At 44.1% G+C, this 18,435-nt stretch overlaps 13 protein-coding genes across 13 annotated transcripts; 11 read left to right on the top strand and 2 right to left on the bottom strand.

The window, feature by feature from the left end:
- The first annotated feature begins 24 nt into the window (after positions 1 to 24).
- On the top strand, positions 25 to 1,066 carry BCIN_03g01450 (hypothetical protein). Its single transcript, XM_001559321.2, has one exon. It carries the CDS (start codon positions 211 to 213, stop codon positions 835 to 837), a length of 627 nt encoding a protein of 208 aa, XP_001559371.1. The 5' UTR covers positions 25 to 210; the 3' UTR covers positions 838 to 1,066.
- Positions 1,067 to 1,084: 18 nt separating this feature from the next.
- On the bottom strand, positions 1,085 to 2,852 carry BCIN_03g01440 (hypothetical protein). Its single transcript, XM_024691754.1, has 4 exons — positions 2,600 to 2,852; positions 2,457 to 2,552; positions 2,146 to 2,405; positions 1,085 to 2,097 (listed from the first exon to the last, which is right to left on the bottom strand). The coding sequence occupies exons 1-4, from the start codon at positions 2,673 to 2,675 to the stop codon at positions 1,195 to 1,197; spliced, it is 1,335 nt and encodes a 444-aa protein (XP_024547526.1). The 5' UTR covers positions 2,676 to 2,852; the 3' UTR covers positions 1,085 to 1,194.
- A 2,523-nt stretch (positions 2,853 to 5,375) lies between these two features.
- BCIN_03g01430 (hypothetical protein) lies at positions 5,376 to 6,144 on the bottom strand. The gene is made up of 3 exons (XM_024691753.1): positions 6,063 to 6,144; positions 5,554 to 6,013; positions 5,376 to 5,505 (listed from the first exon to the last, which is right to left on the bottom strand). Exons 2-3 carry the CDS (start codon positions 5,879 to 5,881, stop codon positions 5,432 to 5,434), a joined length of 402 nt encoding a protein of 133 aa, XP_024547525.1. The 5' UTR covers positions 5,882 to 6,013; positions 6,063 to 6,144; the 3' UTR covers positions 5,376 to 5,431.
- A 104-nt stretch (positions 6,145 to 6,248) lies between these two features.
- BCIN_03g01420 (hypothetical protein) lies at positions 6,249 to 7,329 on the top strand. Its single transcript, XM_001559325.2, has one exon. It carries the CDS (start codon positions 6,402 to 6,404, stop codon positions 7,131 to 7,133), a length of 732 nt encoding a protein of 243 aa, XP_001559375.2. The 5' UTR covers positions 6,249 to 6,401; the 3' UTR covers positions 7,134 to 7,329.
- Positions 7,330 to 7,670: 341 nt separating this feature from the next.
- BCIN_03g01410 (hypothetical protein) lies at positions 7,671 to 8,984 on the top strand. The gene has a single exon (XM_001559326.2). The coding sequence runs from the start codon at positions 7,733 to 7,735 to the stop codon at positions 8,618 to 8,620; it is 888 nt and encodes a 295-aa protein (XP_001559376.1). The 5' UTR covers positions 7,671 to 7,732; the 3' UTR covers positions 8,621 to 8,984.
- A 27-nt stretch (positions 8,985 to 9,011) lies between these two features.
- BCIN_03g01400 (hypothetical protein) lies at positions 9,012 to 9,901 on the top strand. Its single transcript, XM_001559327.2, has 2 exons — positions 9,012 to 9,226; positions 9,313 to 9,901. The coding sequence occupies exons 1-2, from the start codon at positions 9,154 to 9,156 to the stop codon at positions 9,819 to 9,821; spliced, it is 582 nt and encodes a 193-aa protein (XP_001559377.1). The 5' UTR covers positions 9,012 to 9,153; the 3' UTR covers positions 9,822 to 9,901.
- A 21-nt stretch (positions 9,902 to 9,922) lies between these two features.
- On the top strand, positions 9,923 to 10,690 carry BCIN_03g01390 (hypothetical protein). The gene has a single exon (XM_001559328.2). The coding sequence runs from the start codon at positions 10,101 to 10,103 to the stop codon at positions 10,530 to 10,532; it is 432 nt and encodes a 143-aa protein (XP_001559378.1). The 5' UTR covers positions 9,923 to 10,100; the 3' UTR covers positions 10,533 to 10,690.
- Positions 10,691 to 10,760: 70 nt separating this feature from the next.
- On the top strand, positions 10,761 to 11,422 carry BCIN_03g01380 (hypothetical protein). Its single transcript, XM_001559329.2, has one exon. It carries the CDS (start codon positions 10,837 to 10,839, stop codon positions 11,188 to 11,190), a length of 354 nt encoding a protein of 117 aa, XP_001559379.1. The 5' UTR covers positions 10,761 to 10,836; the 3' UTR covers positions 11,191 to 11,422.
- Positions 11,423 to 11,519: 97 nt separating this feature from the next.
- Positions 11,520 to 12,277, top strand: BCIN_03g01370 (hypothetical protein). Its single transcript, XM_001559330.2, has 2 exons — positions 11,520 to 11,962; positions 12,024 to 12,277. The coding sequence occupies exons 1-2, from the start codon at positions 11,646 to 11,648 to the stop codon at positions 12,100 to 12,102; spliced, it is 396 nt and encodes a 131-aa protein (XP_001559380.1). The 5' UTR covers positions 11,520 to 11,645; the 3' UTR covers positions 12,103 to 12,277.
- A 77-nt stretch (positions 12,278 to 12,354) lies between these two features.
- Positions 12,355 to 13,188, top strand: BCIN_03g01360 (hypothetical protein). The gene is made up of 2 exons (XM_001559331.2): positions 12,355 to 12,717; positions 12,783 to 13,188. The coding sequence occupies exons 1-2, from the start codon at positions 12,559 to 12,561 to the stop codon at positions 13,062 to 13,064; spliced, it is 441 nt and encodes a 146-aa protein (XP_001559381.1). The 5' UTR covers positions 12,355 to 12,558; the 3' UTR covers positions 13,065 to 13,188.
- Positions 13,189 to 13,312: 124 nt separating this feature from the next.
- BCIN_03g01350 (hypothetical protein) lies at positions 13,313 to 14,023 on the top strand. The gene has a single exon (XM_001559332.2). The coding sequence runs from the start codon at positions 13,358 to 13,360 to the stop codon at positions 13,835 to 13,837; it is 480 nt and encodes a 159-aa protein (XP_001559382.1). The 5' UTR covers positions 13,313 to 13,357; the 3' UTR covers positions 13,838 to 14,023.
- A 64-nt stretch (positions 14,024 to 14,087) lies between these two features.
- On the top strand, positions 14,088 to 15,532 carry BCIN_03g01340 (hypothetical protein). Its single transcript, XM_024691752.1, has 2 exons — positions 14,088 to 14,655; positions 14,980 to 15,532. Exons 1-2 carry the CDS (start codon positions 14,103 to 14,105, stop codon positions 15,219 to 15,221), a joined length of 795 nt encoding a protein of 264 aa, XP_024547524.1. The 5' UTR covers positions 14,088 to 14,102; the 3' UTR covers positions 15,222 to 15,532.
- A 69-nt stretch (positions 15,533 to 15,601) lies between these two features.
- On the top strand, positions 15,602 to 16,587 carry BCIN_03g01330 (hypothetical protein). The gene is made up of 2 exons (XM_001559335.2): positions 15,602 to 16,088; positions 16,145 to 16,587. Exons 1-2 carry the CDS (start codon positions 15,804 to 15,806, stop codon positions 16,259 to 16,261), a joined length of 402 nt encoding a protein of 133 aa, XP_001559385.1. The 5' UTR covers positions 15,602 to 15,803; the 3' UTR covers positions 16,262 to 16,587.
- The last annotated feature ends 1,848 nt before the right edge of the window (positions 16,588 to 18,435 follow it).

Genomic DNA, 18,435 nt, shown 5'->3' with positions numbered 1-18,435 from the left:
CTCACGCCGATGATAGCGACGATGGCGAAACAATGCCTCTATTCGGTATACTGTGAGCTTTAAGTTAAAACAACAGGTATTCTTCGTGATGATTCATAAATAAATTCCAACCATCTTATAATCTCTGTCATTTTCTTAGCATAGAGGAATTCATCTAGCCCGAGTTCGAGATTCTACCCCGCATCTCCGGCCCCCAAACTCAATTCCACCATGACACTCACACTTCGTCCGGCAACTGCTGTCGACGCAGAAGCCCTGACAAACATCTACTTCTCAGCTTTCAGCGCCGACGAAATCTCTCTCCTCTGTTTCCCTCGCTCTTCCGTAACATGGGCCTGGTGGTACAATTCCGTTATCACCGAAATCCAAGACCCCTCGTCCCATTTCCTGTGCATCTATGATTCTTCCTCTCCGACTTCAAAAATTGTCTCGTACGCAAAGTGGAATGATACTTCTGCTCCTGTGGCCACGATTAACGACTTACCGGAATGGCCTCAGGGTTGTGATGTAGACGTTGCGAATCATTTCTTCGGGACGCTAATAGAAAGACGCAGAGAGATTATGGGAGAAAGAAAACATTGGTATTTGGAGATAATCGCTACAAGGCCAGAATGGCAGAGCAAAGGAGCAGCTGGAAAGCTGATGAGATGGGGATTAGAGAAGGCGGACGAGGAAGGAGTTGAGACGTATTTGGAGGCTAGTCCAGTGGGGAAGGAGGTCTATGAGCATTTTGGGTTTGAGGAGAAGGCGAGATTGGTAGTTCCAGTGAATGGAAACAATGACTTCGTGGAGTGTATGATGGTTAGATCCAAGAAGGAGAAGGTGAATGACGCATAGAATTGCGTGGTTATGGGGAGTCCAAAAGTTACGCGGATCATAAAACACCTGAGTGTCTAAAAGTCACAAAGATTTTGGCATTCAATTTGCAATACCATAAGTCACCTTACATATAGTTCAACCATTCCAAACTTCAACAATAAAGCACGACAAGGTCATTGTTGTGTTGATCCCTCAAGTTTATCTTCGAGGCCCATATAGTCATCACTGCAAAGAAATTCGTGTTTTACGGAAAGGTGTGGTGATGTGGTGAGTAACGACAGTGTATAATATTTTTCGCAACCCAGAAAGCTATGTACAGTCCCACCTTACTCTCCTCCCTTCTCCTTCAACCTCTCTCAAAACTACATTCCCGCTTTATGGAACCGCTTTCGCATTCATTGCAGCAGCGTGGTTGGTTACCAAGGTGGTGTATTCGCTTGTTCCATAGTATATCGTGTTTCCATCATCTGAAGTCTGTCCTGATGAAAGGGTATCGCCGTATTGCCAGTACATACTTCCAGCAGTTGCGGTGTCGAGGACTGTTCCCTGCCAAGGCAACTCATTGAGATGGGTAGGTGAGCCATATTCTTCCAACACAAGTGGTTTGCCAGCAGCAGCAGTTACATTAGCATGGCTCGAGATCCAGGAGGATCCCCATGAATCAACCTCTCCCCATGAACCAGGGTAGAGATGAATAGTAGCGAAATCGATGGTGGGAATGGCAAGGAGGTCTGTGAACCATGTACCAGGGCCGGCAGTGAATGGATAGGAAGTATCATTTGCAACGGTGAGACCAAATCCTTCGTCTCCAACTGTTACCATATGGTTGGGGTCGAGAGATTTGATATATTGAGATATACTGGTTGCCCAATTTGTGATGACCGAAGTAGCACATCCAGTACATCTAGGCTCATTGGCAAGTTCCCAAGCGAAAACTGCGGTATTTGTCTTGTAGCGGGCTACTACTGCAGCAATATATGCTTTATATTGTGCTTGGGCTGCTGCGTTTGTGTACCAATCTGTCAAGGAGATACCGTAGTATGTAGCATATGCTTGCATTCCACCATAATCGTTCCAGTTGTTGACGAAATTGATGATGAGACTGATTCCATGAGCTTGAGCCGATTGTACAACGTAGTCGAGACGTTGGAGGCCATTGGCACCAGTGTTAATTACTGGTGATTGTCCTGCAACGAAAGATTGGTACCAAACGCTACCAGAACCTTGTGCTGTTGTGACGTCATTGAAACCCCAGACGCGAAGCACTTTAAGTCCAGTCTATGATAGATTAGACTTTGTTACATGAAAAGACATTATTTCACTTACAGAGGCGAGATGAGACATAACCAAGTCAACATCTGCATTGTTGGTCAAGAACCCACACCAATAACAATTTGTCCCTGCAAAGTATGTTTTCTTCCCATTAATTTGGAACACAGTTCCTGCAGTTTTAGCATAGCCAGTAATGGATGTAGCGGTGCTCGCTGGCGCAGCAGTGGTGCTTGTCGTCGAAGTGGTACCTGGCTTGGTAGTTGATGTAGTTGATGTGGTAGAGGGCTTAGTGCTTGTAGTGAGAGTTGTGGATGCTGCATAACACATCAGTAGATGCCAAAGATTGACTCAGAGGAATATCTAACCTGATCCTGGCATACACTGAGAGTAGAATGCATTTGAATAAACACATGTGTATCCCGCTACGCAGGTTGTCGGTCCTGTCCAGTCCTGTCCCCCGCCTATCAATCATCAGCACATGTAAAGTATTATCCTCCTGGATACTTACATTTTGCATATGCGGCAGCTTGACCTCTGACGAGAGCAACCGCACAAGAGGTGATGAGTGCAACTGATACTTTCATTCTGAAGACCTTTTATCAAGCCTTTGATCGAAATACAATGGAATGAATGATACAAGCCAAGATGAACGAACAGAGCAGAGCAATCATTTATAATCAATGAGACGAGGCGAAAGACTGACTCTGACTAACCCTGTACAACATTAGGCACATTAAGCGTTAAAGGAACAATATAGTCCCGTCGGCCCGGGAATGAAGATTACAGTGCATGCTGAGTGCGGGAAAATATCTTTACTGAAGGAAAATCATCGGATCTGCCGCGGTGAGCAATGCTCGTGAAGGAAATCACTGGTAGATGAAACCATTGTTACTATTTTCGAGTAGACGGAAGAACCTCCCCCTGCGACTAAAAGAAGAGAACCACATGAATTGAGATTAGTTTAAATTAAGGTTTAATCTTTCGTGTCAAGCTGCTGATTTGATTGATGGAGTTGAATGTGTGGATCTCCACGATGTAACGATTAGACGATTCATCTAGTTCCACAGGCTTTACGGTACGATATCCGCAAGACACATGCACGAATTCCACAAAATCTGGGGTAACAAACACCAATCGGCGTTGAAGGAAACTTTTCGTATCCGAACCAAATCTTCAAATTCAATTGTCACCAGATCTTAGGCATTGAACCGGGATAATAAGCCGGAATGGTATAACGGACTTGTACCTTCCGTAATCTGTAATTAGCTAGTGCTTAGCTATTATTCCAAAACAAAATACATGTGGCATGTGGCAAAACATATCACCTGATGATACCTTCAAGTCTCGGAAACTCTAAAATGCATTGTCTAAGGACCCTAATACATATATACTATGTATATAAATTGGATAATCTCTCTCATGTATCTTAGAAACGCAGTGAAATGCTGAAATGTAAATATATATCATGCTAGTGTAGTCTGAATACTGCATCGCCATCGAAGCCGGTTCAGCTGTTGTCTAGATTTTTATAGCGGGGTAAGATGTCTAGATACACTTCTCCCAGTCGCAGCTATTTATTCTACCTCGTCGCGTTTTATCATGTCATATTTGACGAGCGTGTTCTTTTCTCTATTCATACCACCTCTAGACCAAGCAATCGATAAAATAGGGGCTGTAGATAAGTATAGCCCAATGCTCATTCATACACGACCGCTGAGAACGTGATTTTGTAGTACAGCACTGGCTGTTTATATGTGTGTATGCACGGTAGCATGAGGGACAGCCTTCAAGGGATGATATGGGAATGAAAACAACATATATCAGATAATGCTGAAAAAGAGAGGTATATCAGCGGACACTGTATGAGATACTGTGTAATACTGTCTCAAGCACAATTTTAATGTATAAAAGACTAGTAACTTAATAGCCACTGTACCGTAAACATCTATAAGCAGTCTTCTTGTGCACCTGCAATTGCGATATCGATGAGAGCGAGGGTCAGTGTATTAACCCAATCGTATACAAAATCCGGCAACTCGGGCGGGCCTAATGTAGGCATTGAGTATTCCTCTTGCGTAGATTTGAGCCGCACGCCCCGTTTTAGATGTCGATCTCCTCTAAAACATCCCCCCCCTCCCCCCACCCTTCATATGATATAGGTCTATGAAATTAGATGGTCCAAAATCCAATGAAGATATAATCGGTGTTTGATAGAAGTGAGGAAATCAACCAATGTCTCGGTGTCGTGCCACTCGCTGCAGCTGCATTTCGATCGGGATGTGAGAAAGATTATGATACGCTGAATCACAAGGGACAACATACACCCATTGGGTCTATAAGCATCTGCTACCATCCGTGAGCTTCAGTTGACTGGTATGGTTGCGAAGACTTGGAACAAACTTGCTCCGTAAAGTTGGGACGTGTGGAAGCGTCGCTGTCTGTTCGTTCTCCAAGAAAAGTAGGTAGAATAGTAGGAGATGGTACACATAGTATTCTTCCTCTGGAGCCTTCCTTGTGGCATCCCACTCAGAGTTCATGCTTAACTGCATAATAGTTGTTTAGCTCCCATAATTATCGTAGTTGTTAATGTTTTGGGAGTTCCAAGACCTGAGAATGATCCTTTGGGTAAGGTCGGGCACTCTAGATGTTGTTCCGTTGGTCCGTGCCTCGACCACCAAAAATAACTGAAAGGCAGCTAAATTAAACACATCACATCTTTGGAAAACATGCAACAACTCCTGATGGAGAGTTCTATCTGGAGCTGTCATTGAATGAATGATACATGACAAACTTGGACCTCTTGAACGATTGAAGCATTCACATCTGCACCCTGTTCTTTGATGAACATGGAGAGCATCTATAACCATGTATCATGGTGGTACACACTGCAGAACGCAACAATCAATCTCCTCAATGCAGCTATGCCTGGCTCTGTATTTGTCTCATGCACGCCTTGCATCATTGATCTATCAAATAACAGACACATCATAGTTGAAAGACTCTTAGAAATCATTATGTTCGCATCATGGAAAAAAGAGTGGGAAGAAGATGCATCTGAGGGACACGGAGACTAGGTGTTGCACAAGGCTCTCCAAGAGCTATTCAAGTGTTTAAATTGAAGAAGGATTCAACCACGGACAGAAGAAGCTTTCACATCCAAAATCAAACTAGAATTTGACTCCCAATATTCAATACCAACCGTGGTTGCGCGTGTCCCCTCATCGCCTTTTCCCCAGTGCGTAACATGACTGCAGAGCAAGTCCTCGAGCCAAGTCTTCGATCGGTGTAGTATTCATCATGATCGAGTCCTGTCAGCTTCCTATTCTTTATTCTTGAACCTCTAGTTCTCGACCTTAATAATCTTCTTTCTATCATCCTCGTTGGTGTCTAACGAGACTTTCGCAATTTTTGTTTCTATTCTTTGTTAGCCAAGTACTCATCCTTCATTTTTTTTTCTCGTACCAGCAGCCCCTTTCTTTCCTGCAATTTTGTTTTTTGTTGGATGTTTCACGCTCTTCTTCCCAGCCATCACGGGCGGTTCATCGTTGTTCGCAGCGTCCCCCATATCCTCATTACCTGGGTTCATTTGGCCGCTTTGCTCAGCCATAGAGGATATCCATCTCCTGAATCTATGATGGGCTGCATTCTTGTTTGCAACACCCATATCTGCAATCAAGCGATCGTGGTCAAGCCTATTCCAGATTACTTTGAATCCTTCTGCAATATCAAGTTGCTTGGAAACAGCATTCCAAACAAGTGTGTTGTTGTCGATTCTCGGGTTGGGAGGCATGTTTGCCGTTAAATTTAAGATTTCAAATTCGGGGTTGAAATATTCTGTCGATACAGTATTGACTTGCGGGCAGTTTCCTTTATGCTTGACAGGTGGCGATTGGGAGATTGGTCGTTTGATGGAAACTTGTCTCTATTTGTAGTGAGCTTCATGGTTACCTGAAAGCAGAAACATTTCTTACCAAAGAAAGATGCTTGAACCTTCTGTGATCATTCGAGCCAACGCCATCATGGAGATTCGCGCCTCAAAGGACTCTTTCTTTCTTAAGAAAGAAACGTTGCCCAAGTAATGAGATATAGCACTCGCTCATGAACCAGTGCTCTAGACGGAAGTATCTGCCACCTCCTGTAACTTTCGGTTGTTTAAAATGACACGGGGTGGGCTTCTCATCAAATATCCGTAGAATCAATTTCCTTGATATTCCTTAAACCTAAAGTATTCAAGGAGCATCTATCTATGACTTAAGTTCTCCGCAAGAAGGCTCATATCTAGTACTTTCTCAGCTGTTAGTGCTGTTACAATGCCAAAAGGCCTGTGCGCTACTTCACCACACATAAAATGCCGAAGCTCTGATTCTTCCACAAGCACCAAAATACACCAAAGAAGAACAAATACCAAATTATCTTCCGGCTCCTCGAATCATCCTCGTTCTTCAACCCTCATCAATTACTATCTACCTGTCCTTCAGTCTCTTCTTTTAGTCAATCGCACACGCATTTATTCGACAAATTCATCCTCCTCAATCATGTCGGAAGAATCTCACCGACCTAAGTTGACTCAAGCCGAGATCGACTTGTTGTGGGCTATTTTAGAGCACGTTCCGAAAGAGAAGATCAACTCGTGTGTTGTTGGCACCTTGGGTGCTGTCGCTGCACAACTGGGAATTCGAAAAACTGCTGCTGAGAAGCGCTGGTCCCGCCTTTCCATTAAAGTCCGCAAGGGAAGAGAGGCTGCTGATAAAGGAGCTGTGGCAGGAGATTCAGAAGAGACCGAAGCCAAAGCTAGCAGTGAGGATGAGGAGGCTGTCACGAAGAATGTTGGTGGAAAGGATCTTACCCAAGATGCTGCCGATGAAAAGGCTATCACCACGGCAATCGGTGTTAAACCCAAGCGTAACAACAAGGCTTCCGTCAAGGACAAGGTCTCTCAGGACAAGGTCGTCAAGAAGAAGGCTGCTGTTGCAAAAATGAAGCGCGGCAATAGGAGCATCAAGGATGAGGCTAATGCTAAATCTAATGCCAAGGAAGAATAAACCAAGGAGGGTTTTGACGATGATCAGGAAGCTTTCTGGCTGGTTCTCACGAATTCACACATAGCGGGGCGTTTGCTTTGAAGGCCGAAGCTAGGATCTTAGCGATAGCAATCGTGGGAAATAGTTCTAGATAGGCATCATCTCTAATCTCTTGAGTTTCCTCTCATAATCAATACAAATTGCGGCACTTGGTGCAAAGAAAACGCCTCTGTAATAAATCATTCCGAATGTGATAGAATTTCGTTATTATCCATGCACGTATCCTTGTATGCAGGGGCCATTGAACATATATCCATTACCATTATTCCTTTTGTTTCATTGTTTACACAACTTCGCGAGAACAATCGAGGGGTTGCTTCAAAAAAGCAAGTTTGCATAAGAATATTCAGACAAATGAGAAGGTAATACTAAAGAAAGTTCAATTTTAACTCGAGTTGGTTCTATCTATAGGCAGCCATAACGTATCAACTCGCACCTGCCGTTCGCAAAATACATACATCCTCGTCTACATCCAAACTTCCACGATATCTTCTTTTTGCCAGAGTAATACTCCTAAATCCTTGATATTTGCATTCAACCAACTCGACTCTGCCGTAACCATGCCGGCAGACGCAGAAACCCGAAACAACAATCTCGTCCTTACAGCACTCTTCAAGCAAATCGATATTGGCGCACATGGTGCCATCGATTTCAACCGTCTAGCTGAAGATATTGGTGTTAATGGTCAGAATGCTGCTCGGCATCGCGTTAATCGATTCAAAAAATGTTCTACTAGGACTGATGGTGTGCCTCCCACTGCTGCCGATGTCAACAACAATCTTCTCGTTATGGGCGCCCTTTTTAAGCAAATCGAAATTGGCAGGATCGACTTCAGACGCTTGGCGAAGGACATGGGCGTTAATGGTCAAAATGCTGCGAGACATAGGTGCAAGCGGCTTCTGAAAAGTTTTGGCATAAGCAAGCCAAGCAGAGCGGATGGGGAAGAGGGTCGAAATGATAGAGGTGATGGCGGCGGAGATGACGAAAAGAAGCTCGGAAAGAATCCTGGAAACAAAGATGGGAAAGAGGACAGCAAGAAGAGCGACGAAGCAGTATTGAAACCTGTGAAGGTCGAAGCGAACACCAAACTTGCTCGAAGAAACCCGCCTGGCTCGCCACTGAAGTTTGAGATTACAAGGGAGGGAAGCGGTCTAGAGTCACTTAACAAAGATGGCAAGAGAACGACAGAGGAAACGTATGGAGATTTGACTGGCGAGAAACAGGGGGCGAGGTTGATGCAAATGCCGGCGAGAAAACCCCCGAAGATGGGTACAACGAAGAGTATTAAAAAGAGAAATAGGGGTAAACAAGGGAATGATAATGATACCGAGGGGGATAACGAGGGCTTTGAGTCTGGGTTTGAGGACATCGATTATACCAAGGTTGCCGAGAAGAAGAGAAGGGTTGCGGTGGACGAATACAGTGGCGAGGAAGATTGGGAAGCTTAGGTACACGTTGAAATTCTACCGACCCGAATGTACTGTGAGACTATTCCAGATTTGGCGTTGTATCTCTTAGAATATCTGAGAATAGGGTGTGTAGTTTGGCATCGGCATTGACTTTGTGTGCGAAACCTCTATCAGGATCTTTCATTGCTATGGACTATGAAGCTTGATTCTAGAATACAGCCATGATTCATACCAGAAGGCTTTTTCATGAAAACTCGGTGCACAACTGTGAAACTGAGTGATAAGTTTATTTCCCCGTAGTATCTTTACCTCGTCTGTTATTATGAGCAAAAGGAATTCTTCCATTTTGGTCTAGCTTCGTTCAAGAAACTGGGAAATACAACTATAAAGAGCTTGATATCCACCAGCATATATTTATTTCGTTTTCTCAGGCGGAGAGCTTCGGTAACTCAGATCACCTCGATTATTGTCTTGCGGAAACATTTTCAACGCACTCGATGCTTTCTTGCCCGAATTGAGCCATTTACATTGCGAGTAAGGATTCTAATACACATTTGATCTTATTTTTCAAGATGGCATCCATGGAAGAGAAACTACTCATGGGAGTCTTGACTCAAATCGAAGTTGGCCGTATTGACTACGATGGTACACAGTTTCCCCCCTCAGCCATTCCCGAATGAGCGTTCATTCCAAGGTCATGCTATCAAAGACTAACTTTACGCTATCTACAGAGCTTGCAAAATACATCGGCGTAGCTACATCCAGAGCTGCTCGCGGAAGATGGGATCGCTACAAACAGAAACTTACAAAGAGGGGGGCACCAATCACTCCAAAGAAGGGAGCTGGAGTCGGCAAGAAAATCACATCGGTCACACCAAAGAAAGCAGTAGGCAGCCCGAAGAAGAACGGCCTCGGAAACCCCAAGATATCAAGAGGTCGAATCAAGGAAGAAAGCGAGGAAGAGGAAGTATGCGCAGACGAGGATGAGGAAATGGATTACGATAAAGAAACACCGGATCTCGATGTCAAGCAAGAGTTGGTCATACCATCACGTAGGTTGCCGCCTCGACGGGCAAGGGTTACGAAGTTTGTGGAAGAGACTAGCGATACGGAAGATGAGGGGGAAGAGGAATACGGAGAGGTGCAGGTTGGCGGGGAAGGTGATGGAATGAAAGATTTGGCTATCAAGGATGAGAATCAAGATGATATAAGAGAGTATCAGAACGGGGACAAGGCGTAGGTTGTCTTAGAATGTGACGGATTGTTTTCAGGTCGACTAGGTAACAACAGGGGATACGGTGAACAAGTGGAATACTTGCAGATTTCGAAAAACAAATCTTCGGGCTTCTTCTTCCAATTTCCAATCTTTCCGTGTTCAATCTATTTCTAGAATTCACAGTATAACTTGATCAGTATAATAGTGTCTATTCCGCTTTGCAATAAGTGTCAAATACTCAATCAAACCAACTCTTCTCCACAGAACGCAAAATCACTTCGCTAATTTCCACTACCACCCAACATGAACGACAACGACAAACAAATTATGATTGGAGTTCTCCAGCAGATCGAGAGAGTTGATTTCAAAGCCCTCGCTCAATGTCTCCACCCCGAGCTCGAGCCTACAGAAATCACTAGAGCCATGGTTGAGAGTCTTCGAATACGCTGGAAGGGTCTGAAGCAACGACACGGAATCGAACCTCCTCCTGTCAGCCCCAATGCCTCGCCCAAAAAAGGCGCAAACAGAGTTGGAGATAGAGCTGGAAATGGAAGCGGAAGAGGTAGAAAGCGAAAGGTCATCATCGAAGACAACGACGACTCCGAGACCCCGAGCCCGACGAAAAAGAAAGACAAAGGACAAGGCAAGGCAGTTGTGAAGTTGGAGGTCAGAGATAAAGGGGACAAAGCGTTTGAGGATGCTATATTTGCATATGGTCCCGACGATGAGGCTTGAGATAATGGCTTGCAGGGTTTGAGATTGTGCAGGGCTGAAGGAGACGTGCATACACTGGTGGTTGGTGGCTTACAGGGGATTGTCTGTGCTTTGCATAAGGGGTGGATATGCGAGGAAAAGAAATCATGTTGCTAGATTGTTCTGGGGAATGAGATGCATAATTCTTTTTTTGCAAGTTCTTGGAGAATGTGATATAAAGTAGTTAACCGTGTGAAATACCTTTGCAATGATACAATTTTCAAGTAATTACATCCCAGTCTCGACAACCACAGAGCCACCATATTCCAACACGCAACATTTCATCATGTCACCCCAGCCAGTAGATGCTAAATTCAAAATTCTTATGGCTGCAATGTCACAGTTTTCAGATAACAAAAAAGATTTTCTTCCACCTCCCAACTACCACAAACTCGCAGAACAACTCGGATTGCCTAGTTATGCCTCTGCGCAAGGAGTATGGAAACGACTCACGGACGAACTAAAGGTGGGAACGAAGGGAGACCTCAAGATTCGGGATCCGGAAGCAGAGAAAAAAAAGAAGACTGCAGAGTCCCCAGTCAAGAAACAAGCAGCTGAAGAATCGGACGCAATGGCAGATGATTCTGAGTCCTCCCCCACCAAACGATCGAAAGTCAATGCCAGCAGACGCGCCGTATGAAAAGCAACTACCAAAGCGGGAAGCGAATCGGAAGGAGAGACTGTCACATCGAACTTCGGTTGCGTGGAAGATCAAAGCTGGTATCTGAATGATAAGGCTTGAGTCTGCGCATGGTTATTATTAATGGAAGGCTACAGAAAATGAGAGTATTGGAGAATTGTATCGATGGTTGGATTTCCCTGGAAAAGTAAGTGCAGGACTAGACACGTCTAGTTAGTATCAAATGCAAGCATCTAGATCCTTTTAGACGTAAATGGGCAACTGAAGAATCACTTGTGAGAGTTTATGATATATGACATACAGTATATTAATCGTCTGGGATCCTAGACGTTCACTATTTAATCTCATTCTCATTCTCATTCTCAAATCTACATCCGCCAATACCATACTTGTCCTCCAATCTCACAACACCCGACAGCAAACCTTCAAACCAAATTAGAACAGATCCCATCAATATGCCTGCAAGTCCGAGTATCGACGACCTCAAAATGCTCATTGCAGTACTAGTACAATGCGCTCCTGACAACAAACCCCTTCCAACACCAGATCATTTGAAATTGGCAGAATCCCTTGGCCTTCGTGACCGATTAGTCTCTAAACAAAAATGGTTTACACTCATGAGGAAGTTCAGAGAGGGAGACTTTGGAGACATGGGGGGTCTTGTTGCTCCGAAGGAGCCTAATGAAGCTGCGGGAAGCAAGCGACTAGTAGTCGAGGTGCCGGTTGAGGGGTATATGGACAAGTCCGCGCCTTTTCCTACTAAGAAAGTCAAGTAGGTTTTTGACACCAGATCTTGTTTCCAAAATGAAGCAGGCTAATCTTATCGTGAACAGAGGTGGCCAGAAAGCGGGAAATGGAAAGGGCAAGCAAAGCAAGGCTGTCAAGGAGGAGAGTGGTGAGGATGAGGACTGAGATCAAGCAGAAAATGGGAACGACGGGGCTTGCAGGGGAGGATGGAATTGCAGTTACTTGGTATGCTGCGGGAAAGTCTTAATTGAGTGCGGAATTGTCTACGAATTAGAATCATGAGGAATTGGAAGAAGAAAGCGGGAATAGCACATCAATATTGAACATTCGAGTACGCACAGATGCGGAAAGTCATTCGGGAGAACCTCTATCTATCTGTATGGCGCTAGCTCTTTGTAGTATAGTACTACCCAAAACGGCCTGCTCGCATGTTTCTAATCTTGTGGTTTTTTGATCACTTTTCGCTTGAATATTTCCATGAAATCCCACAAAAATCCACACAATCACCACCAAGACTTTTCTTCAGCGAACGATTTGGCACTTCCACGCAACTGAACCAATAACCCTCTAAGAAAGATACTTTAACAATACCCGATCATCTATTCAACTAGATCAACAAAAATGCCACCAAAAGCAGAGACCCCCTTGTCCGACACCGAAAAATGTCTCGTTGCGGTCCTTAGTCAAATTCTCTCGGAAGAAAACAAGGTTCCCAAGTTGAACAATGTCAAGCTCGCTGAGGATCTTGGACTTCCCACCCCTGATGCTGCTCGCGTTCGTGTAAGTTCCCTGCTGTTCAATTTCAAATTTGTAGTACATTCAACTGCTGATGTCTGGTTTACTAGTGGGCTCGCATTGCTAAGAAGATTAAGGATGGAAAGTTCGAAGATTTGAAGATCGGTACTGGTGGTAACGCCCAGAAGCGCAACAAAGAAAAGGCCGGCATTGAAGATGGAGGTGAAGGAACGGATGATGTAACTTCTGCTACCAAGAAGCAAAAGACTAGGAACCCTCGCAAGAAGGCTGGTGGCGCTAGTGGAAAGGCCGAGGAGATCAAACAAGAGCCGTCCATGGATGAAGGTGAAGGCTCCGGATTCAATGTCTTTGAGAACTCTGATTTGGTTTAGAGATACTGCAGGGTCTAAGGAATAGAGTTTACTAGAATTCTGGGGTTATCATTGAGATAGTTGGGAACTACACAGATTTGTCAGGAAGTCAACCTAATCAGCTGACAAATTAATCAATGAAACACCTGGAATTAACTCTCTAATTACTTTTGCTTTGCTATATGACATTGAGACTAAATTTTTTCAAATATCCCTGAGCCCATATCAATGCAAACCACACGAACAACCTATAATATTAATCCACTCAAGATCCATCCACACATCCACAGCACCACAACAATTCAAGTAGCACTATGACACGCAGTGATGATATCAAGCTTCTTATCGCGGTCTTCAAACAATGGCAGTCTGCTCGAATAGACACAAATGAGATAGGAAAATATCTGGGTATCAGTTCTGGAGCTGCAGGTATGCGGTTGTTTCGACTCAAAGCGAGGCTTAATACCGGAGAGGGGCCAACAAACGCCGACATAGCACTTCTTATCGCCATAACCAATCAAGAGAGACGTTTACCTAGACTCGACAATAGGCTGATTAGTGCGGATCTTGAAATTAATCCGGGAGCTGCAGCAATGCGTTGGTGGAGGTACAAGATGCGTCTGGAGGAGCACATTAAGATAGTCAAAGAGCAAGAGAAGGCGACACATATTTCACCAAACGACCTAGCCGAAACTCCAACTGCTTTGGCGAAAGAAAAAAGTAACATGGAGTCGGGGGTGTTTGGATGGCCGTACAATGCAAAAGGCTGGCCGGATGAGGCTTGGGAGGCGTGAGATCTCTTCAAGGGGTTTCAGTCATATAGAGCTTGGTTTTGGTATGCGCAGGTAGGGGTCTTTCACACAGGCAGTCTTACGCATGGATAAAGAATCAACTAGAGCTCTGATTTACGTTTGATGACTATATAATGGGACAGTGAAATTGCTTGCATTTTTGTAATACAATATTCACACCTCTACGCACATTTACATCTCTAAACAACACAGACCCAACGAATAGTCGCCATCATCCCTTTACAAAGACTACGAAAAGTGTACAATCATGCCTCCAAGAGAAAATTCATCTGGGAAGAGTGACGACGAAAAGCTTCTTATTGCCATTCTCAGTCTTTGGGATCCTTTGCCGCCTGTCGACTACCATAAATTAGGCGCACTTCTAGGAATCAAGCCCGGAACTGCTCGAGTACGCTGGCATCGATTCAAAGCAAAGCTTTTCAAAGACAGTAGGAACAAGACAGCCGAAGATGATGTGAAGGTTGAACAGACAACAGCGGCACTTGATAATCCGGCGAGAGAGAAAGAAGCAAGTGAGGATGCGGGTATAGAACAGGTAGCCGAGGAAATCGATGTCAAAAAGAGGGGCAGAACCGGAGTAAGAAAACGTGCAGCCACTGTGGGGGAACCAAATGTGCCACCTGCCCAGCGCAGAAGAATCAATAGGTCGATTGGCATGTCTTCGAACGCATCTACTTCAAAACCGAGACCGGGCAAAGAAAGGAAGACAAACAAATACAACGGACAGTTGGAAGTGCCTGGCGGAATTAAGCAAGAAGATGGTCAATTTGAGGATAACATTCAGTGGTCAGAAAGTGAAGGTAATGAGAATATACTGGATGAATTGCTGTCGGGAGAAGATGCATGAGATTCTGCAGGCACAGGTAGTTTCTTGTTTCTGATGGACTGAATTTGCACAGGGAGAAACATAATAAGCAATGGAATTATTTTCTTGTGACAGCAATCTTGTAGAGAAATCTGTTCATTACCCTGTTTTGTACCTATGTAAATGTATGTCTATCACTATGTTGGATCTCCCAAGTAACTACTACAGTTGCGAAAGTTCCATCCAGAGTCAAAGTCAGTCGGTAACGTCTTGTCAGTATACTCTATCTTTTGACCACAAGTCTAACCCATTTGATCAGCAGTTCCGTGTCCAAACAAGAATCCAGTACTCTTCACAATGACCACCGAATCCGTCAAAGATCAAAGACTCATCGCAGCCGTACACAAACGAATAAACCTTAGCGAGATAAGTTCAGATTACGAGCAACTAGCAGAGGACCTTGGAATCAAAGCTATGCATCCGGCAAAAGCTGCGAGCAAACGTTGGATACGATACAAGCAAAACAATGGTCTTGTTCCAGGAATATCGGCCAAGAAATAGGTCGGTGATGAAATGGAGAACGGCATAAAGGTTACACCAAACGCGGGAAGCGGCAAGCAGACAGGGAAGGTGGCAGAAAATACAAATGGAGAGAAGAAGCCTGCATCAAACAAAAGAAAGATCGTCAAGGATGGAGTTTAGCATGATGAATCCGATCAGAGCTGAGGAAAATGATACATCAGACAGTTGGTCAGTATTGGTCAATATTGGGGAGGTTGATCGGGAGACCAGTGTCCAAGCGGCTGTTTGTTGATTCCAGCTGATGGCGATATCTGCCTTGACAGTTTGAAGTAGATAAATGCTTTAGTTCAAGAATTTACTTTGGCGTACGGAGTGTTCAATATGATAAATACTTAAATACCAGTGATCCGTTCTCATCTGTTGTCCATCAGTCGCTTCACAACATACAGATATTGATACGAATTCTCATACCACAATTGTACCTTCAGAATCAGTCATGTCTAGCGACGCAGAAAAGAAATTGTTGGTTTCCATTCTTAGGCAAGCCAGCATTGGCCACATAGATTGGGACAGAGTCGCGAAGGATCTCAGTGTTCCCACCAAGTCAGCTGCACAAATGCGATGGCAGCGATTCAAAAAACATTGCCAGACTTCAATCAAGAACAAAACGGTAATGCGAGCTCCTCACCGGCAACAACACCAAGAAAAAGACAATCTCCGACGAAAAGCAAAGCTACCAAAGGCAGCCCCTTGAAGAAGCAAAAGCGCTCGAAAGTAAACAGTGATGATGACGACGAGGAACTAGAATTCGATGACTGCGATGAGAAAGACAACAAGATTGCCCCCGAGACGCCAACACGAAGTCTCCCAGGTAGAAAGGTAAAAGCCAGGTCTCCGATCAAGGATGTGAGTATGACCCATCTAAATGTTTCTTGCTATGTTTACTGATATCCCCCTTTTAGGCGGGTACTAGCGATGAGGAAGATAACATTAAGAAGGAGGAAACTCAGGTAACTGATGCAAGTGGTGGAGGCACTGTTGATTCCGGATCGGACTTCGATGGAGATGTGGAAGCATGATTATCTGTGGTCTGAGAGATACATTTTGATCAATTGAGGACTGCTTGGGCTTGAATAACGCAGTGGGCTAAATGCGTTTATTTATGTTCTCGGCTTGTTACCGCGGGAATCGAACTATTTGTGATTATCCGAATGAATCAGTGCCTACCCTTGAAATGTGACTCGTCACTTAAAGCATTGATTTTTGCTTTTACATCATCTGTAAGCCCATGATAGCTGAACAGCCTAGCTCTTCACCTTCATGGAATCCATGCAGGTATAAATGTTGGTGATTTTGCTTCTCGCCACTTCCTGAACAAATGAGTCAAAAGAATCCCTGCCTGCCATCAAAGAAAAAGAAAATTGCGCTTTTAGTGATGTTGATGTCTATTTATCATCCTCCTGTAGAAGAGCAGGATTTTCTCCATTGGTTAACCTATTATCTGAGACAGAAACCCTGGTCAGATCCGGATAAATGCTTGGATTATCACATGATTTGATTTAAATCATAGATCATGTGATTCGTCAATTCTAAAAGAATCTTCTACCCTTAGGATCTTTTTTATCCTAGAGCTTTCAGTCTACTACTCCTCTCTGAGAGGAAAGGAAATGCCGGCTTATCACCAAATACTGTACGGGTTCAACCTAAGTCTCTTGAATAGCCGACTCATTCTGAAACAAAAACAACTGTTGAATATTTAAGGAAGCCACCTAAGCACATCCCAGAGGTTTATATACATGGCTTAGTCCCTACCCTCTTAATGGTATATATCAACTAGCTTTGCTCTTATATCTTGCAGGGCAGAAGAGCAGGACTCCAACTTACAGTTACCTCTACCATTCACAAGCATTTGGAAAAAGAAACCAACCACTTGGTAGAGAGAACATGACTACATTATTCAACGATGTACACTTTGCATCACCTAAGCAGAATGAAGCTTTTGATGTAATCACGTCTTTTTATCAATTCCCCATTCTTCCCAATGTTGCTCCCCTTAAGTAGGTTGTGCATGTTCTATCTTAACTTCGAGTGGTTCGAGAACGACCCCAGACTTACAGAACCGGATATTGGTAGCATGCCACTTTTTAAGGATTCACGCCGATGCCATCATAGATCGAGGGAAATTGAGGAAACCCTAGGTGTGATACATGCCGCACTTTTCCGTATCTTTGCTTGTGTGTTTTCCGAGCTAGCTCCAGCGAGATTAACAGGACGCATAACCCAGCTCGAAGGAGAACGACTCAGAGTACACCAATTGGTCGAATCCAATCGACAGACAGAAAAGGAAGAGTGGGAGAGAGCGATCAATTACTGGGTCGACTTGATTTGTGCAAATCCACCACCTAACAGCACATTCGATGAATCATGGTTTCGAGAGAAGTCTGTGATGACAAACCGCGATAATATGACGGCGATTGGCATGTGCTTGTTTCCAGCGGAGGCGTTTGGGCGAGTGGATGATCACAATTTTGCTGAATTGTACCATTCTTGGAGGATACGTGCCAAATCTTCAATCACCCCTGGGCTTGCGTTGTTCGATCTCTCTTCTCTGCCACCATAGATCTACAACAATTTGAGGATATCTGATGTGAGAAACGGGTACTAGTCAGGATATGATAGATTCTCATGTGCCATGAAGTGCAAAATAGGCCACTAGTACCTAGAATGTCATTGAAAACTATATCAAAACAATGCTCTCATCAGAACCTCCTTTGAATGTCTGCCGAGTACTTGGACAACTTACGGATACAAATTCTCTTAACTATATCACGAACTCAAGAGCGACATGAGGCATTGGCTATGGCAATTTGAAAGCTGATTTGTTTGAAGAAAAAAAATGGATTTTTTCTCATTTGAGTCAATCTTCATGAGTCTTCTCTTCAGTTGAGATGCAGGAAAATGATTATTACCCGCTGCTCATCAAATGATTATACAGTATAGTCTCGACTCTTATTTTATTTGAGGGATGTGTGGTTGTTAACAAGTTTGTTGGCGGGAGGGGGTTGCGTCCACTCCTGTGCCCCAGATCCACCGACTTCAAAATGAGACACTATCGCGGCGAAGACTTGACTCACTAGATCTGAGAGAATCCCCCCATTGAAAACTCCTAAATTTCATCTAATCCATGGAATGGCAGGTGGGTTTTCAAGTGAGTTTGTAACATGTTTCCCTTAGTTATACACAGCGCCAACAT

This window comes from Botrytis cinerea, chromosome 3 (genome assembly GCF_000143535.2).
Source record: "Botrytis cinerea B05.10 chromosome 3, complete sequence".
Classification (NCBI taxonomy): Eukaryota; Fungi; Ascomycota; class Leotiomycetes; order Helotiales; family Sclerotiniaceae; genus Botrytis; species Botrytis cinerea.
The sequence above is the reverse complement of the archived record's forward strand: the minus strand, read 5'-3'. Positions and strand labels throughout refer to the sequence as shown.

Bases quoted from the DNA above. Each gene is read 5' to 3' on its own strand.
- BCIN_03g01440 (XM_024691754.1), bottom strand. From the start codon at position 2,675: ATGAAAGTATCAGTTGCACTCATCACCTCTTGTGCGGTTGCTCTCGTC. The intron at 2,553-2,599 runs GTAAGTATCCAG...GATGATTGATAG, and splicing joins AGCTGCCGCATATGCAAAAT to GCGGGGGACAGGACTGGACA. The intron at 2,098-2,145 runs GTAAGTGAAATA...AATCTATCATAG, and splicing joins TTATGTCTCATCTCGCCTCT to ACTGGACTTAAAGTGCTTCG.
- BCIN_03g01350 (XM_001559332.2), top strand. From the start codon at position 13,358: ATGACACGCAGTGATGATATCAAGCTTCTTATCGCGGTCTTCAAACAA.
- BCIN_03g01380 (XM_001559329.2), top strand. From the start codon at position 10,837: ATGTCACCCCAGCCAGTAGATGCTAAATTCAAAATTCTTATGGCTGCA.
- BCIN_03g01340 (XM_024691752.1), top strand. From the start codon at position 14,103: ATGCCTCCAAGAGAAAATTCATCTGGGAAGAGTGACGACGAAAAGCTT. The intron at 14,656-14,979 runs GTAATGAGAATA...CCATTTGATCAG, and splicing joins TCAGTGGTCAGAAAGTGAAG to CAGTTCCGTGTCCAAACAAG.
- BCIN_03g01450 (XM_001559321.2), top strand. From the start codon at position 211: ATGACACTCACACTTCGTCCGGCAACTGCTGTCGACGCAGAAGCCCTG.
- BCIN_03g01430 (XM_024691753.1), bottom strand. From the start codon at position 5,881: ATGCCTCCCAACCCGAGAATCGACAACAACACACTTGTTTGGAATGCT. The intron at 5,506-5,553 runs GTACGAGAAAAA...AACAAAGAATAG, and splicing joins AGGAAAGAAAGGGGCTGCTG to AAACAAAAATTGCGAAAGTC.
- BCIN_03g01370 (XM_001559330.2), top strand. From the start codon at position 11,646: ATGCCTGCAAGTCCGAGTATCGACGACCTCAAAATGCTCATTGCAGTA. The intron at 11,963-12,023 runs GTAGGTTTTTGA...TATCGTGAACAG, and splicing joins TTTCCTACTAAGAAAGTCAA to AGGTGGCCAGAAAGCGGGAA.
- BCIN_03g01420 (XM_001559325.2), top strand. From the start codon at position 6,402: ATGCCAAAAGGCCTGTGCGCTACTTCACCACACATAAAATGCCGAAGC.
- BCIN_03g01390 (XM_001559328.2), top strand. From the start codon at position 10,101: ATGAACGACAACGACAAACAAATTATGATTGGAGTTCTCCAGCAGATC.
- BCIN_03g01400 (XM_001559327.2), top strand. From the start codon at position 9,154: ATGGCATCCATGGAAGAGAAACTACTCATGGGAGTCTTGACTCAAATC. The intron at 9,227-9,312 runs GTACACAGTTTC...CGCTATCTACAG, and splicing joins TGGCCGTATTGACTACGATG to AGCTTGCAAAATACATCGGC.
- BCIN_03g01330 (XM_001559335.2), top strand. From the start codon at position 15,804: ATGGCAGCGATTCAAAAAACATTGCCAGACTTCAATCAAGAACAAAAC. The intron at 16,089-16,144 runs GTGAGTATGACC...TCCCCCTTTTAG, and splicing joins CCAGGTCTCCGATCAAGGAT to GCGGGTACTAGCGATGAGGA.
- BCIN_03g01410 (XM_001559326.2), top strand. From the start codon at position 7,733: ATGCCGGCAGACGCAGAAACCCGAAACAACAATCTCGTCCTTACAGCA.
- BCIN_03g01360 (XM_001559331.2), top strand. From the start codon at position 12,559: ATGCCACCAAAAGCAGAGACCCCCTTGTCCGACACCGAAAAATGTCTC. The intron at 12,718-12,782 runs GTAAGTTCCCTG...CTGGTTTACTAG, and splicing joins CTGATGCTGCTCGCGTTCGT to TGGGCTCGCATTGCTAAGAA.